Source organism: Dendrobates tinctorius, unplaced genomic scaffold (genome assembly GCF_039654945.1).
Source record: "Dendrobates tinctorius isolate UK_male_01 unplaced genomic scaffold, ASM3965494v1 ptg000158l, whole genome shotgun sequence".
Taxonomy (NCBI): Eukaryota; Metazoa; Chordata; class Amphibia; order Anura; family Dendrobatidae; genus Dendrobates; species Dendrobates tinctorius.
In genome coordinates this window covers 12,266,205-12,284,148 of record NW_027361825.1, presented here as the reverse complement: position 1 = coordinate 12,284,148, position 17,944 = coordinate 12,266,205, and the positions used below count along the sequence as shown (strand labels likewise).

Here is a 17,944-nt window from a genome sequence, read left to right as displayed (position 1 = left end):
ACATTTTTTGTGGTATTGTGGGAATCGAAAAAACATAATTCTGGTTATTTTATTTTTTTTTAAGATTGGGTTTATGAATTTAATATTTTGTTAGATTGTATTTTTATAAACATAATACTAAATATGGTTACTTTTTTATTTATTTACTTTTAATGGTGGTTATTCAAATTTTTATTTATTTTACATAATTGTATTTATTTTATTTTTTTTCATTTTTATTCTATTTTTTTTGTTTCGTTAGGGGAATTGAACCTGCGATCATCCCATTTCTTATACTATATAGTGCAGTACCATAGTATTGCAGTATATATTGATAAATACATTCTCCTTTGAAGTCCACCCATAGGCTGGCGATAACAGGAGGGCCAAGAAGGGGCCATAACAACCCATAGGTTCTCTGTAGTCGTGTAGCACAGAGTCAGTGCAAACTGGAGAACACAAGCACTTGCGATTTGGCCATTTAAATCGCATTGACAATGGCATTTAAGCCCTGGGTGCTATCAATGTTAGAGGCAGATACCGGTTGTATATTACAGCCGGTATCTGCCTTTGTATGATGCAGGCTCAGCTCCTGAGCCCGCTTCATATACGTACTATTACGTCTTATGTCAGTAAGGGGTTAAGGAGATCCAGCTCTATAGGTTCCTCACCTTGCACATGAACACTGTAGGGTTCGACAGTTTTCATAAAAATTGTCCAGTTCCCCACGAGCAGAGGATCGGACAGGAACACTCGGGTAAATCTGCCATAAGTTTGGCGACGGCCATTTTGCTTTCGGCCTAGTTAAGGGTAGGAGAGAATTATGAACACGCCATATCTTGTAGTGTAGCTCACGTCACTGCTCCAGGACGCGCCATTACCTGTCGGATCGTGTATGCGGAATTCCCGGACGTTGCCATTTATGTACAGCGTGACGTTGTGGAGAAACTCGTCCACCAGAAAAACATGGTGAGCTATGCCTCCCTCCGACGTCTGCACATGTAGGAGCGTGACCTGCAGCAGAAAACACTCACCGTCAGACACAAGCATACAAATCTCCAAGGACGATCTGATATCTCTTTAAAGGGATTTCCACAATTCTTTTTCTTACTTAAACTTATGACCTTGGGGCTAACAATTTTTTTTTTGCAATAGGGTTGCATTAAAAATGTTGCTCTGTTTGCCGCCTATAGACGCAGTGTTGCAGTGCCACTTGCAAGTGGCAGCAGAAAGAGTTAACTGAGAATCCATCAATGAGCTGTTATGAGAGTTTGTAACTGTTCTACCAGTATATTTGTCCTTTTCTGAGCTCCTCTCAGATGATTTATGACCACAGACCACATCAAAGTAGAATGTCTAGGAAAACAGACAGCCTGTAAAAGCTTAACGGTGCAAAATCATTAATGAAACCGGCTAGAAAAAATGGTTTTTGACCCCAAATACATACATGTAAGTAAAAAAAAAAAAAAAAAAGGTAAACAACCCCTTTAAGGTCTCTCTAGTGCCACCTAGTGGAGATAGCTACTCTGTAAATCAATGTCCGACCCTTCCAATGTGACTAGAGATCCTAACCAAACCATAAATTGTGTAAACAAAAAGCAAGTCGGCACTGCCAATACTACTGCCGATGTGAGACTGTCATGTCCATACTGCTCGTGGAGACTGAACCCCGAGATCTCGGAATCTAGTGCAGAAAACACAATGTATGGATCCAATAAGAGGAAAGAATAGCATAGCACTCACCGATCCAGGTGAAAAAGTCCGCTTTATTTAGCAATCCACATTAAAACTTCATGGCCGGGAGGCTGGAGGGAGGAGTGAGCAACGTCTGACAACGGCCGTTTCGTGCTTACTAGCACTTCAACGGGTCAGTGAGTAGAAGGATGTGACGTGGGAAATTATACCATGCCACCTTATTGCTCCTCCTTCTACAGCTGCTGCCATAATGACATGAAATACATAGACATTTAAAACAAGATACAAGCATGAAAACATACAGAATGTCACATAAGCGTGTGGAAAAAATCCTATTACACTATAATCTAGATCATTAGAATATGTAAATATATATTTATTCACAAAACTATTTTGCTGCAAATATATGCCTGTCTTGCACGCTGAATGAATAAGCAAAATGGAATGTTGAACTACCCATTAATAATATGCAGCCTGATGTGCAAAAAAGGTGCGACCTAAATATCGCCATAATAATTGTAATAATGTCTTTTTTATCATAATCTGGTTCGTCAGACTCCATATTTATATGTATATATACCAAACTATTTCATTATAAACATGTATCTGCCTTTCATGCTACATAGACAGTCAGACGAGATATTAAACAGAACATTAATGACATGCAACCTAACTATGCAAAAAATTATGCGCTCTGAATATGACCATAAAAGTAAAGGAACAGGCATGAGATGACTGCAAACATATCCACATATCAGTGATGTATCATAAATATTATTTAGATTATTTTTTATTTGTGGATGCACGTCCCAATATATGAGATCTTCTCAATGATTAATGTTCATATGATTATAATATTATCTACCATCTATACTGGCAAAACATTACTAGGAGAACTACAAGAAATAAGTGATGTATAAATATTATTAGGGAAAAGTACTAAAAGAAAATAGACATATCCACCCTGTCGTTAAATCCCGTGGGGCCTATTGCATTAGTCTGCATAATCCACCGAGCCTCACGTCTAAAGGAGTTTGTATAGGTCTCCCCCCTTTTTTGTGTACAATCAGGCTGCATGTTATTAATGGGTAGTTCAATATTCCATTTTGCTTATTTTGCTATTCTTTCCTCTTATTGGATCCAAACCATAAATTGGCACATGCTGTAGAAAGGGAATACTACGATGTGGAGCAGATCACCTCTTCAGATCTCACTGTCTTTACTCACCACATCAAAGTACGCGGAATCTGTTATGACTTTTGCAACTTCAGAAATGTCTTGGTTGTTGGTGAAGATGATCTGACCTCCAGAAACGGAGGCCAAATCGGCATAAAGGTCAAATCTGTTTGGATGTAAAACCTCCCGTCGGCTCCTCGAACTCGTTCGGGAAGGATCCTCTGTTATTAGGAAAGACACCTAGAGACAATAGACAGTGTATTGCTGTTAAAGGGTTTGTCTAGGTCTGGAAAAACATGACGGATTTCTGAAAACCAGCACCACTTCTGCCCACCGATTGCGGGAAAAATGGTGACTCAGTGTTGGTCCTGCCGTAAGGCATTTCAGAAAGATAGATGAAAAATGTAATTCGTGTGAAAGTCCCTTTAAAGCAGCTGTTCAGGGTTGGATTCTGTAAAAATAAATCCTAGTCACTAGTTGTCATCCTTCTGGATCCACTGAAGGTTGCTCTGTGGTCCATGCCAGCACCATCCAACCTTCCACAGGACCGCTGCAGCTTGTAATGAGCTGCAGCGGTCAGGTCAGGTGACTTGAACAATGAATTATCCAAAAGACATCCAATGATGTTCAGTTCAAGTCACCTGACCACTGCAGTCGATCACAAGCAGTATTTCGGTGGCTAGTTGAATGGTGCAGTCATCACTACTGGTGCTGACACAGACCACAGAGTATACCTGCGCTGGATCCAGGAGGCGAGCATGATTTATTCTCATGTTTTTATAAAATTCAACCCCCAGGTAACAAGCACCGTTTCTGCAAGAAACCCCTTTCAAGCCCAAAATTGTAGTTGGCCAACTGTTACAACATCAATCGCTCACCTTCATCTTCCTCTCTTGGATTAAAGCCTCCACAGTGCTTCGGAGATGCGCATCTTTGGAGGAAGCGTCCGTGAAGACAAAGATTTCGGAAAGTGGAGGAGTGTTGATCAGAGCTAGCTGAAGAGAAGGGGAGGACAGTGATGAAAAAAGCATAAAACAATACAAGCAAGATGTGAAGGCTACACACACTTACCTGCAGAGCAGATAAACACATCTCTGGTTCATCTCCACCACCAAGAGCATGGAGATTATCGAGGACCTTCAAAAACTCATCAGGGTCACTTGTCTTATAGACAGGGCCAAAGCCTAAAGAGAAAAATGGCCACGGTTGGCTTGATAACGCTACTGCAGAAAGGTCGATATATGAACGGATGATATTAGAAGGACCGAGGAACGTACTTGGGTCATTGAAGGGCACCAAGATGTAGTAGTCCGGCTCCAATAGGGTCCGGTGCTGCCGCTGGATGATGCTTCGTGACTGCAGACGAGCTGATGTGATCTCCTCTCCCATACTGCCGGTGGTGTCCAGGACAAAGCTCAGAGCCGGGAAGGCAGAAACCCCCAGGAGTCTGAATAAGAGAGACATATATATATATCCGACTTTAGGGTCACGTAATCCTTTACATCTATTGACATAAGTGCGTTTCACACTCCTCTCACCTCAGCATATCTCGATCAGTCACCTCTCCCCGCAGTTCACTCAGAAATTTAATTGTCGCCTTTAGAGCCAATTCAGCTGCTTTTTCATGCAAAAAATGGTGGGGAGAAAACATAGCCGTGGCTGTGTCCTTGTTGATACCTCCTCGGGCACTGCGTTCTCTACTGTCATCAAATGGACCTCCATGACTGCACTTTCCTAATGTCCAGAGACAAAGGCTGTATGAATGACTGAAATTCGAAGAATCAGATCTTACATATATTTTACCCCCACATAACCCCAAGACAAGACTTTATTTTTTCCTCAATTTTCTTGATAATCAGCAAAATTCTCATTGTAAAAATACAACAGGAACATAAAAGCCAAAGTGACTCCCAGAACTACTTACTCTTGGGTGGTGTTTACAGAAACTCCACCATTCTTACACCCAACCATTGCCCAAATTTGCCAGGACTTTATCTAAAAAATTGCGACAGTTTAGAAAAAATTTAGACCGTTGGTATCTATGAACACGAGAGTCAATGTAATCTTATAAACTGCTACAAAAAGTCTGTGTGTGGCCCTTAGCCGGTGGCCTTACAGACATCTGGGGCATGCATCACATACACGTGAACATAGCTTGCCATGGGTAAATACGGTAGTTTTCATGGGATGCTCCATTAATTGTCATACTTACAAGAGCAAAGACTACACCGTAGAAGCAGGTCGCGTGGCTTGTATGGTGCCCTTGGATCTTCTCTCGTGCTTGACAACTTTTGGAAATGGTTTTGTGCAAGATTCGGTAATGTGCTGCAGAAAACCTATTTGCACACCCCTTTTTACAGGTGAAATCCTCTCCAAGCTCCATTTTTTTCCTTCTCCTGAATGTATCTCTGAATGCCAGAGCTCCATATGAAGAATCCAGGCATAATGCCAACAAACCAACCAGGATCATGGCCAAGGTTTTGGGAGAGTTGCTATCTCTTCCAGGTCTTCCCTTTTTCCGGGAGAGTTGAGAAGTACGTTTTTGCTACTGGGTGCCATGATCTTGTGCACGAGTCCCCTCTCCCCAAAATATACGTATGGTCTCTCATGGAACAAACATCAGATCTTTCTGTTCTAGCAAAACCTACACCATGTGTGGTCCATTTTCATCGTTATCATGTGGCCGCCCTGTGGAAGCTTTTTTTTCACAAGGGAGAATATGATGACTCAAAGCCAATATATGGCGGCACACGTAAAAAAGACTCCATGGGCCATCATACAGGGTTCATGTACATGTGGATAAGGTGCCCATGTACCGTAGACAGAGGTCAGCCGAACCTTACCATTTCATCAGGCATATGAGAGCAGAATGTAAAAAAATTCTGATGTCTCATTTCATGCTACGCACCTCGAGGCTTCACAGGTGACACTCCGTAGTATCCCGACGTCAGGAGATGTCTCTTTTGAATGGCCGCTACAATGTTATTCTGACATGAGACATCATTGCAATCTGTACAGGTGTGATCAGAGACTGAGAGAAGAGAGAAACAGAGGGAACAGTCATGAAGAAGACTGCAGATTAGTGAGAGTGAAGACGGGGAGACATATCAAGATCTTATTCCTAAAAACTGGGTGGTCGATACAATGTAGACTAGAAGATGATAAAAACTCACAAACATACAAGCAGATGGAAACCTCAATGGAATTATTGAGAGTCTTACCAAAGCAGAGATAACAGGAAGAGACTGCAGCAGTCTAACATTACCTTCAGCTATGGAGGCAATGTCTTTTCCAGACATGGCGAGAGTAGGATGGACGTCGGTGTTCCCCAGTTCTACCCAGTTAGTATGGCTATAAAAATCCTTTGGGTACAAGGGAGCAGAGATCAGAATCACAGACCAAACAGATATCAGATACATGCCACTTCTAGGTCCATACTAAATCCTGCGCATGTTCAACCTCTACTACTTTCAGAAGGGAATCTTCAGGTTTCCACGTTCTCAGGATCAGTGGGGGTCCCAGGAGATCAGACCCCCAGCTAAAATGAAGTTATTCCCTATACAATTGATAGGAGATTAAGTCTTATCTTGGTACAAACGCTTTAAAGCTTCTGGCTGCCAAGGCAACCCATTGGCTGTTTAACACCTCAGATACTGCAGCTGCTATTGACTGAGGCATCTAAGGGTAGACATTCAAGATGGGTCATTACAGCAGGATATTAACTCTAGATTACAACATTGGCACCTCGTAATAAATATATTGTATTTTTTTTCTTGTTTGTGATCTGAAAAAGCAAATTTATGTCAACAATGGACCACTGTAGATTTGAACTATACTTTTATGCCAATTTCTATGGCAAAATTGATGTAAAAATGAAAAAAAAATGAGAAATTTTTAGTAAAGTCATAAATGTGGCAAAACTATATGCTAATATGCTTTTTTTTCTAATTATTGATTTGCTTTTACTCTATTTTTTTGGCACATAATTGAGGGGGCAGGCCATAGGAAACTGGAGATTAGACTTAGTGTCTATGTCCTTGCTCATCCCAGAACTCCCTCCTTTGGGCAGGATTTACATAAGTCTCAGCCCTCTTTTGACCACCGATGCCCCAAATTTCCCAAGACTGTAACTGGAAATTCAGGACAGGTCAGTTGATCAGCCTTACCTGCAGTGAATGTAAAATCTGACCAAGTATCTCTCGTGCTCCTTCATACTCTTTGGCCCTCATATTCCTCAGCAGGTCCTCACGGGCTCGTAGTAGAAGGCTGTTTCCTTGTCTCACCCTCTCTGAGTCAAAGTGCATGATAGGATCGTTGCGGGTTCCATTAAGAAAGTCCATATTGGCATTGGCACTAACGATCTGCTTCATGGCGGCTCGAAATGGACGCAAGGACACTTCCTCTCCATAATATGACCCCAATATGGCATCCACTGTCAATGTCTTGCCCTATGTAACCAAAATTTAAAAAACATATTGTAAAAGATTGATTGAAACACTGTATGGAAGTATTATTTAAAGCACTCTATGGTGATATGTTGTATATGGGGTCACTGTGGAGTAATATTATATGGAGTTTGCATGTCAGTATTATTTGAAGACTATATGGTCTTATTATTTGGTCAGTGTATGATAGCATTCTTTAGATCATGTTTGTATTATTAGGGCACTGTATAGCAGCATATGCAATTGTTATATTGTTGTAATATTGCTTAATTAATATTATTGTTTGCATTATTATTATGTGGACACTGGTAGTATTACTTATGGTACTACTATTTGGGCACCGTTTGGCAGAATGATTCACGAACTGTATGGCAGCATTATATGGGTACTATATAAAAGTATTAATTAGAAGCTGTATGGCTGTATTATTTAAGCACTGTTTGGCAGTATTATTTATGAACATTTTTGCAGAATGATTCAGACTCTGTATGGCAATATTATGTATGACCTGTATAGCAGTAATAATTTTGGCACTGTTGGTAATATTATTTATCAGTTGTATAGCAGTATTATTTTCACACTATTTGGCAGTAAAGTTTGTGCGTCGTATAGCAGTATCATTTGGACACTGGCAATATATTTCTGCACTGTTTGCGTTACTATTTGGACACTATACAGTATTACTGTATAAATAAATAAAACAAATATCAGAGGCGCCAAGCGCTATACATCGGAATACTAAGCTGCAAATAATAGACAAAACCACCTAATTTGTCAAAAAAAGTCTAAAATTCACATAAAATGAAAATAATATTTGCGCTAGAGTAATATCCGGAGAGAAATGGATAAGTTAAAAGAAAGTCTAAAGACTATTGCACCCAGCCAAACGTACCTTAAAGGGGTTGTCCGGGCTTTTCACATAATCTCAGTACATATCTGGGCTGCAGAATTATGACAATAAGTAATTTACTTTCTGTCACTAGTTTGCACGGTTTTCTAGATATTCTGAACAGAACGTCCAAGGGGGGTGTGTTATGGCATTGAAATGAGAACTGGTCATAACCTACTACACTACTCCAAACATGCCCTCTATAGCAACAACCCCACCCTCCATAGCTACAGGCCCTCCCCGTCCACATGAAGCAGCCCTCATCACACAGTAACGAATTCTTCCCCTCCAGCAGCCTCAGTGCAGATATGTACTGAGATTATGTGAAAAGCCCGGACAACCCCTTTAATCTCAGCACGAAAATGAACGGTGGAAGGTCCTTGGCTAGGGGAGTCCAATGAGAGAGCACCGATACATGCCGCAACCCAAGTAAGGCTATAAGTTATAAAATGCTCCGAACATAGGATGATGGCGTGGATATTGGACGCTGTCCCGGCCGGTGACAGTCGTCCCGCTTACCGCGTGCTAGCCGCTACTCAGAGACGGTGAAGGCACCACGTGTAAGCTATAGCCGGCAAGGTGAAGCAGAAACCTGCAGGACCTTGTGTGACGTCACGGTCATGTGTAAGAACACGTGACTGGCTATGGGGCGCTAGAAGGACCACACTAATCTTACGCGTTTCGGAATTCTCGGATTCCTTCCTCAGAGATGGTCCATAGGATTTGTAAAAGCGATTAAATATGTAAGGTACTCCTGGGGTGGACCCACTAGACCGTGGCAACGAACCTCCCGAGGGCGAGCTGACCAGGTGGACCACCCCCTATACAGGGAGTGTATGGGGCAGGCCCACGGGGAACTATCACCACGGTAGCCGGTACCCGGGAAAGTCAGAGCGGACAGACAGGTAGATCCAAAGAGCAGGCTCTGGACAGACGACACGGCTCGGAGACACAGGAGAGACGGCACGTCTTGGCGAGACAGGAGGGATGGCAAGGCTAGAAGACACAGGAGGGACACGGACGAGAACCGAAGCCACAGAACCTAGGAGAGGAAGCACAAGAGGAACTAGGTAAATGCACGGGAGAAGGCAGGGGAGCGCTAGGAGAGCGTCCAGAGTCACTAGCAAGTACTAATGATAGTCAGGCATCGCCTCCAGAAGGAGGCGGCCTGATATAGGGAGAGCGAAGGCCTTCCAGGTCATGACCTCCAGCTGGAGGAGGAGACACGCGTCCTCAGGTGGGGGAGAGCGCGCGCCCGGCCATAGCGAGGAGACGCACCCGCCGAGGAGGAGGAGCGGGAGCGCGCACCAGGGGGCTGGACAGAGGCGATCGTGGGCCGTGGACGGGAGGCTGGGAGAGACCGCGCCGAGACCCGCAGCGGCCGGTGCGGCAGAGAGGTGACCCCCGGAGAGCGGGTGAGCCGGGGCCGGAGGGAGGTAAGAGAGGAAGTCCGCGGCAGCCGCCGCGTGACAGTACCCCCCCCTTACGCGCCCTCCCCCGCAGACCAGACAAAAATTTAGCCAGGATTCGAGGAGCTTGGATATTCTCCTGGGGCTCCCAGGATCTCTCCTCAGGACCAAAGCCCTTCCAATCAACCAAAAAAAAAGGTTTTCCCTTTTTGCTTTCTCATGGCCAAAATATCTCTCACCTCAAATACATCGTCTGCGGCGGCAGGCGGAGGTGAGTGAGGAGTTTCAGAAAGGAAACGATTGAAAATAACTGGCTTAAGCAAAGACACATGGAAAGCATTAGGGATGCGGAGAGAGGCGGGAAGACGCAATTTATAGGAGACATCATTAATACGGGACAAGACCTCAAAAGGTCCAATATAGCGGGGGCCCAGTTTGTGGGACGGGACTTTGAGGCGAATAAACTTGGAGGCTAGCCAAACTTTATCACCTGGGTGATATGGTGGGACATCCAGGCGCCTCTTGTCTGTGAATCCTTTTACCCTGTTACGCACCAACTCGAGAGCGGTCTTGGTCTCCTGCCAGATCCTGGAGAATTCGCCGGACAGAAGATCAGCCGCCGGTACACCCGAGGCGGGGGGAACTGGTAGAGGTACACCAGGATGTAGACCGTAGACGACAAAAAACGGGGATTTGCCAGAAGATTCACTGATGTGGTTATTATAGGAAAACTCAGCCCACGGGAGTAATTCAGACCAGTCGTTCTGGTGGATATTAGAAAAGTGCCGGAGGTAGTTCACCAAACTCTGATTCGTCCGTTCTGCCTGACCGTTGGACTGTGGATGATAAGATGAGGAGAAGTCAAGGGTGACATCCATCGATTTGCATAGAGCTCTCCAGAAGCGAGAGGTGAATTGGACTCCTCTGTCCGAGACAATATGTTGGGGCAGTCCATGGAGACGAAAGATGTGCTGGACGAAAATCTTCGCCAAGGCGGAAGCCGATGGCAAGCCAGGCAAAGGGATGAAGTGGGCCATTTTAGAGAATCTATCTACTACCACTAAGACGACAGTACACTTGGCAGAGGAGGGTAGGTCCGTAATAAAGTCCATGGCAATGTGTTGCCAAGGCGACGAGGGTACTGGAAGTGGATGTAGAAGACCAGAAGGCAGCTGCCGAGGCACCTTGATTTTGGCACACGAGAGACAGGAGGCGACGAAATCCCGGACATCTTGGGAAAGGGTCGGCCACCAGTAATAGCGGGACACCAGAAGAAGTGTCTTTTTATGGCCGAGATGACCCGCCAGTTTAGAAGCATGGCCCCAGTGGAGGATTCGTCTTCGGTCCCTCTCAGAAACGAAAGTCTTGCCAGGTGGGGTAGCGAGGAGAGAAAGCGGTGCCACGGTGATGAACCTGGATGGGTCCAAAATATGTGCAGGTTCCTCCTCGACATCCGTGGAAAGAGAGGACCTGGACAAGGCGTCGGCTTTGAGGTTCTTGTTGCCTGGACGAAAATGCAGGTCAAAATCGAATCGGCCAAAGAACAGAGACCACCTGGCCTGCCGAGGGTTGAGTCTTTGTGCAGACTGCAGGTACGCCAGATTCTTATGGTCTGTGTAGATTGTGAAGGGATGTGCGGCGCCCTCCAACAAGTACCTCCACTCTTCTAGGGCTAACTTGATGGCAAGCAGTTCTCGGTCTCCGATGGAATAATTCCGCTCTGGGGTGGAGAAAGATTTTGAAAAGAAACCGCACGTAACGAGCCTGCCGGAGGAGGACCTCTGAGACAAAACAGCTCCGGCTCCCGTTGCGGATGCATCTACCTCAAGGACGAATGGTTTGTTGACCTCAGGGCGATGGAGTACGGGGCCCGTGGCAAAGGCACGTTTCAGAGATAGAAAGGCTTCTTCTGCTTCAGGGGTCCAGACGTGTGGGTTGGCTCCCTTACGGATCAAAGATGAGATAGCGCCAGTCAAAGAGGAGAAATGGGAGATGAACTGCCGGTAGTAGTTTGCGAAGCCGAGAAAACGCTGAATGGCTTTCACCCCTTGAGGACATGGCCAGTTAAGCACGGCCGAAACCTTCTCAGGATCCATACGCAGACCAGAGTCGGAGATGATATAGCCCAGAAATGGAAGAGAGGACTGCTCAAAGGCACACTTCTCCAACTTGGCGTACAGACGATTCTCCCTCAAACGGAACAGCACGCGCCGGACATCTCTTCTATGGGTGGACAGATCAGGAGAAAAGACCAGGATATCGTCGAGGTACACAACCACGCAGGAATACAGAAGGTCTCGGAAGACGTCGTTCACAAATTCCTGAAAGACTGCGGGAGCGTTGCATAACCCAAAGGGCATGACGAGATACTCATAGTGTCCATCTCTGGTGTTGAAGGCGGTCTTCCACTCATCTCCAGAGCGAATACGGATGAGATTATAGACTCCACGGAGATCCAATTTAGAAAAGATTCGTGCCCCACGTAGCCGGTCGAACAACTCGGGGATGAGAGGTAGCGGATATCTATTCTTAACGGTAATCTCGTTGAGACCACGATAGTCAATACAGGGGCGCAGGGACCCGTCTTTTTTCTTGACAAAAAAGAAGCCAGCTCCAGCAGGGGAAGAAGACTTTCGGATGAAGCCCCTTGCCAAATTCTCCTGTACATATTCGGTCATGGCCTGGGACTCGAGTGGACTCAACGGATAGATCCGCCCTCGGGGCGGAGTCGAGCCAGGAACAAGCTCGATGGGACAATCATATTGCCGGTGCGGAGGAAGGACCTCCGCTTCCTTTTTATCGAAGACGTCCGCGAAGGGCCAGTAAGCCGAAGGCAACTCCGCAGGGCCCGAGACAGGAGACGAGCATTTGAGGGGTCATACTGGGCGGAGACATCTGGTTTGGCAGAAACGGCCCCAGCGAAGGATGTCTCCGGACCGCCAATCCAGAACAGGTTCATGCATCCGCAACCACGGAAGGCCCAGAAGCACGGTGTGGGACAAAGACGGCAGCACGAAGAAGGTTATCTTTTCACGGTGCAAAACCCCGATCTGTAACTCCAGCTCTTCAGTGACCAGAGTAACGGCTTCGCGCAAGGGAGCACCGTCGACAGAGGCTAACTGCCGGGGAACCTCCAAGGACCTGACAGGTATCCCTAATCTCTTCACCGCCTCGAGTTGGATGAAGTTTCCCGCAGCCCCCGAATCAATATAGGCTAACTCCGAAAAACGTTTGGAGCCCAGGAAAAACACAACAGAAAGGGTCAAGGGTAGAGAGGTGTCAGTGACACCTAGGGAGGCCTCTCTTACCTGTCCTAGGCGGAGGAGTTTCCCGGCCTCACAGGACAGGAACGCAGGAGATGGGAGGCGCTGCCACAATAGAGACAAAGGCCATGAGCGAGTCTGTCCTGGCGGCGAAGCTCCGCGGGCCTTAGTCGGTCCACTTGCATGGGTTCGGGAGCTGCGGCTGCGGCGGAGGACCGTGAGCGTGGTGGGCTGTGTGTAGGAGGAGAAAAACGATTGGGCCTTCTCTCCCTGGCGATCTCGCGGGAACGCTCCCGGAAACGCAGATCAACTCGTGTTGCCAGCGAGATGAGGTCCTCCAAAGTCGAGGGTGTATCCCGGCCTGCCAGCTCGTCCTTGATTCGGGATGATAAGCCTCGCCAAAAAGCCCCAACCAGGGCCTCATTGTTCCACCCCAGCTCCGAGGATAACGTACGGAACTGGATGGCGTACTGTCCTACCGAGAGAGTACCCTGGCGAAGGCAGAACAAAGACTCGGTAGCAGAGACCAGGCGACCGGGCTCATCGAAGACCTTACGAAAGGTCTCCAAGAAAGTCGCGAGCTGGGAGACTATCGGGTCATCGCGTTCCCACAAGGGATTCACCCAGGCCAGAGCCTCACCCTCAAAGTGGGAAATCATAAAGGCCACTTTGGCCCGGTCGGAGGGATACTGTAGGGGAGCCAACTCGAAATGCAACTGGCACTGGTTGATGAACCCCCGACAGAGTTTGGGATCTCCGCTATAACGTGGGGGTTTGGCCAACCGGGGAGAGGAGCCTGTAGGGCTAGTAAGCGGTTATCTACAGAGGCAATGTAGTTCAAAATATGGGCCTGGGTGTCGCGCTGCTGGGCCAGTTCCTGCTGCAGGCCGGAGATCTGGGAGGCAATTCCCGGATCGGAGGTCTGCAAAGAGGAAAGTCGGGACTCCATCGATTTGAGGAACGACATGATCCTCGCCTGGTTCTCACGAAGGAACAAAAGTTCCTTTTGGGTCGGGGTCGAGGTACCAGCGGGATCCATGGCCTGACTATACTGTAAGGTACTCCTGGGGTGGACCCACTAGACCGTGGCAACGAACCTCCCGAGGGCGAGCTGACCAGGTGGACCAGCCCCTATACAGGGAGTGTATGGGGCAGGCCCACGGGGAACTATCACCACGGTAGCCGGTACCCGGGAAAGTCAGAGCGGACAGACAGGTAGATCCAAAGAGCAGGCTCTGGACAGACGACACGGCTCGGAGACACAGGAGAGACGGCACGTCTTGGCGAGACAGGAGGGATGGCAAGGCTAGAAGACACAGGAGGGACACGGACGAGAACCGAAGCCACAGAACCTAGGAGAGGAAGCACAAGAGGAACTAGGTAAATGCACAGGAGAAGGCAGGGGAGCGCTAGGAGAGCGGCCAGAGTCACTAGCAAGTACTAATGATAGTCAGGCATCGCCTCCAGAAGGAGGCGGCCTGATATAGGGAGAGCGAAGGCCTTCCAGGTCATGACCTCCAGCTGGAGGAGGAGACGCGCGTCCTCAGGTGGGGGAGAGCGCGCGCCCGGCCATAGCGAGGAGACGCACCCGCCGAGGAGGAGGAGCGGGAGCGCGCACCAGGGGGCTGGACAGAGGCGATCGTGGGCCGTGGACGGGAGGCCGGGAGAGACCGCGCCGAGACCCGCAGCGGCCGGTGCGGCAGAGAGGTGACCCCCGGAGAGCGGGTGAGCCGGGGCCGGAGGGAGGTAAGAGAGGAAGTCCGCGGCAGCAGCCGCGTGACAATATACCCGCAATCAATTATGTCCATGTTCAGACATTAAAAGCAAAAAGTTCAATCTCACTGTTTAAACATTGGGGATCAGTGTATTCATTTCAAATATTAATCTACTTTCTTCCCTTGACATCTGTTGAATAAAGTTTCCTTTTCTCCAACATTTTTTAACCACTGTTATGCCAGTGACTTTAATACCTTTAATAGAGCCCCCATGGTGTATGAGGAAGTGGTTAGAAAGTGGATGGCCTTTAAATTTATTCCCAATGTTACGCAAATGTTCTGCTATCCGTATGTTCATTGGACGTATAGTGCGCCCAATGTACAATTTTTCACAAGGACAAGTGATGCCATAAATAACCCCTGTGGTGTCACAGGTCATAAAATCCTTGATTTGTATCTCCACAGATTTATTGGTAATAACCGATTGCTTTTTTATGTCCAGTTTTTTGCAGGGTAGACATTTTCTACATGGAAAAAAACCTATAGGTAATTTTTGCAAATGGAATGTCTCTATCTTTAGAGGTTTAGGAATCGAAGGAGCTATGATGTTACCCAAGTTGTTAGCCTTCCTAAAAATAAACCTAGGGTGTAATGGTAAGGATTCCCCTATAACTTTATCATTCCTCAAGATGTTCCAATGTTTATTAACGATTTTTTAAAAAATGTTAATGTTAGCATTATATTGCATCATTATAGGGATTTCTTCCATAACAGAATAGACACGTTTTTTTTCCTTTTGTTCAAGTAGTTGATCCCTTGGCATATTCTCTACCAATTCCTTTGTTTTTTGTAAGGAGTCTAGGTCATAACCTTTATGGCAAAAAAATTCCTATCATGGTTTCTGCCTCTCTCTTAAAATCCTCCGGTTTAGAACAGTTTTGATGAGCTCTAATAAGTTGGCTTTTTGGGACATTTAACAGCCAGCTAGGGAAGTGGCAGCTGTCCAACGAAATAAAGTTATTTGAGTCCGTAGGTTTGTGGTATAATTGCGTCTCAATAATGTCATTTTCTATAAAAATTCTTAAATCCAAAAAATTGATTTCTTTGGAACTGGTGGTCATAGAAAAATTTAAAAACTAGGAATTTTTATTTAATATATTAAAAAACTCATTCAATAAAACCGGACTACCAGACCAAATAAAAATAATATCATCTATGAAGCGATGCCATAGCACCCGGTTCGCCCGTAGTGTGTCGTCAGGATAGATGGTTTCTTGTCATCTGAGGAGGCAGCCCGTATAGTTGTCATTATATTAGTATGCCCATCAAGTGCTAGTAGGTCCCCTGAAGAGTCACTTTACTGACGAAACGCGTCGGGATGCACAGGGACATAATAGGGCTTCTGTTTTGAGGGTCAGATGTGGACTGCCCTTATCAGGGCAGGAGTCATGGGGGTCAGGATATGGTAGCTCTTACAGGGCTGAATGCACTTCCCTGTCTCCTGACTACGCATGACTTCTATTGGATATCTGACGTGGATGTCTTCCATACATATATGGTGAGATCATTCCATTCTATTGTGTTCATGGATTCTCTCTACATGACGTCTTTATAAATATGCATGAACAGATAATTTCCCTGATAACCTGAACAGGGCAGAGGAATCTTTCGTTTTCTTTTTAGAATATTGTTGAATTGTATAACCACAAGGAAGCTGTTCACTGGCAGTTCTTGGTCTTATAAGCTTGTAGTCTTGGACCGTTGGTATTTTGTCCAGTCCTCTCAAATTTTGGGACTAGGAATAGTCACATGTATATACGTTTTGTAGTCTGTTTTTTTGTATTTTACGGACACTCTGTTATAGTCTGTGACACATAGATCTAGTGTGTTTTATCTTTACTACATCTTGTGGTAGCTTTTATTCTATCATATTAAAAGTTATGTTTTATGTTTTTCTCAATTGCTGATTTATCTAATTATTTGTGAGATTTGTGGTTTTATTCGCCACGTGTTGCTGCTTCTCTTCCACATGATGCAGGAGACCATAATGTAGCTCTGACTGCGATATTTTCACAATATAATATAGACTCATTCTCAAACTATTGGGTTCATCTATACAATACAGGACCATGGATAGCATGGGGTGGCACACAGATCTAATAGGGCTTGTCAGAGGGGTTGTTTGTGGCGAGTCAGCACCGATGTTCCCAGCCACAAAGAAAATCAGTGTCTTGAAGCAGAACATTAACTGAATAGTCGCCTCAGCAGGAGATGAGGATGTGGCTAGGTCAACTCATTATTTCTCCAAGCACCTGCTCCCGTCATCATCTGCCAATCCCCCTTCAATCCCCGATGACTATTTTCCTATTATTAATGGGATGAACAATAGGGCTGAATAGTCTAAAACTAAAAGGGCAAGTAAAAGACGGCGGTTATGTGATCTCATTTAGAGCCACAGAAATATATTGAGAGCGGATCTGCACACAGATAAATATATTAGATGGAGCAGAGCTGAACTTGTCATTTAAGTTTGGGGCGTGATTGCTCTGAATCAGAGAAACTCGGGTGATTATCAAGTCTCTTTAAGGAAGGAAGCATAGCATCCTGTAGATAATATAAAAAGTTCTGCAACTTTCCAACATATTTTGCTTAATTTTGTAATTTTTCAAGCACTCTGCTCGCTGTCAGTGAATATAAACATTATTATTATTATTTTATTATTTTTACATCTAGAAGCTGAAAAAGTGTTTGATCATGGCCATTAGCACAAAGTGTAGACAAAAAAAATCATGACGGACTCAGGGCAATTATGAAGAGGATTTGGAGCTTTATATAAGTAAGATGTAATAATATGCAGATATATATACTGTGTAAATAGGGCTGTTTAGCTGTAGCCCCCTTGAAATTCTGGTCCCCTTGGCAGCTCCTAATTGCCCAGAGACGAAACAATAGAATCAAGGTTGGTGCCATCACGTGGCGAACCCAGGCAAATGCCAGGGGTCCACCCACTGTGACTGGGGGCACACTCTGCCCAGATTTCAATTTGTAAAATTCGCCATATGTACAGCGGATGTACACACTGCCATGGCTGACACCCGAATCTAACCGCTGTGACCAGTGCTAGCTCTGATTGCAGCAGATTGAGCTTTAGGATGCCACTGGCAAACTTTACCATAGCATTTCAGACCCTGGAAATGGGGCAAATGTTTCCCTTTCCGACGCCCATTGCTTTTAGCATTGTCATGGCAGCTGGGGAACCTACTGGTGGCCCCTGTGTCTGCGATATCTGGAGATAGGAGATGGGTAGTTTTACAGTAGAATGGTACAATATTGCAGTATATTGTAAAAGTGATCTCAGGCTCAAGTTCCATAA

The 17,944-nt window shown here is 45.7% G+C and overlaps 1 protein-coding gene across 5 annotated transcripts in view; it reads right to left on the bottom strand.

Annotated features, from left to right (window-relative positions):
- Nucleotides 1-17,944, bottom strand: part of VWA7 (von Willebrand factor A domain containing 7) — a 51,939-nt gene that overhangs the window by 6,475 nt on the left and 27,520 nt on the right. For all 5 annotated transcript variants that reach the window (XM_073548963.1, XM_073548965.1, XM_073548967.1 and 2 more), the window contains 10 exons: nt 7,017-7,298; nt 6,116-6,212; nt 5,759-5,881; nt 4,389-4,584; nt 4,128-4,297; nt 3,922-4,034; nt 3,729-3,845; nt 2,902-3,090; nt 861-993; nt 651-779 (listed from right to left, as the gene is read on the bottom strand). In XM_073548963.1, coding sequence (XP_073405064.1) covers nt 651-779; nt 861-993; nt 2,902-3,090; nt 3,729-3,845; nt 3,922-4,034; nt 4,128-4,297; nt 4,389-4,584; nt 5,759-5,881; nt 6,116-6,212; nt 7,017-7,298 — 1,549 coding nt within the window. The remainder of the gene's footprint in view (nt 1-650; nt 780-860; nt 994-2,901; nt 3,091-3,728; nt 3,846-3,921; nt 4,035-4,127; nt 4,298-4,388; nt 4,585-5,758; nt 5,882-6,115; nt 6,213-7,016; nt 7,299-17,944) is intronic.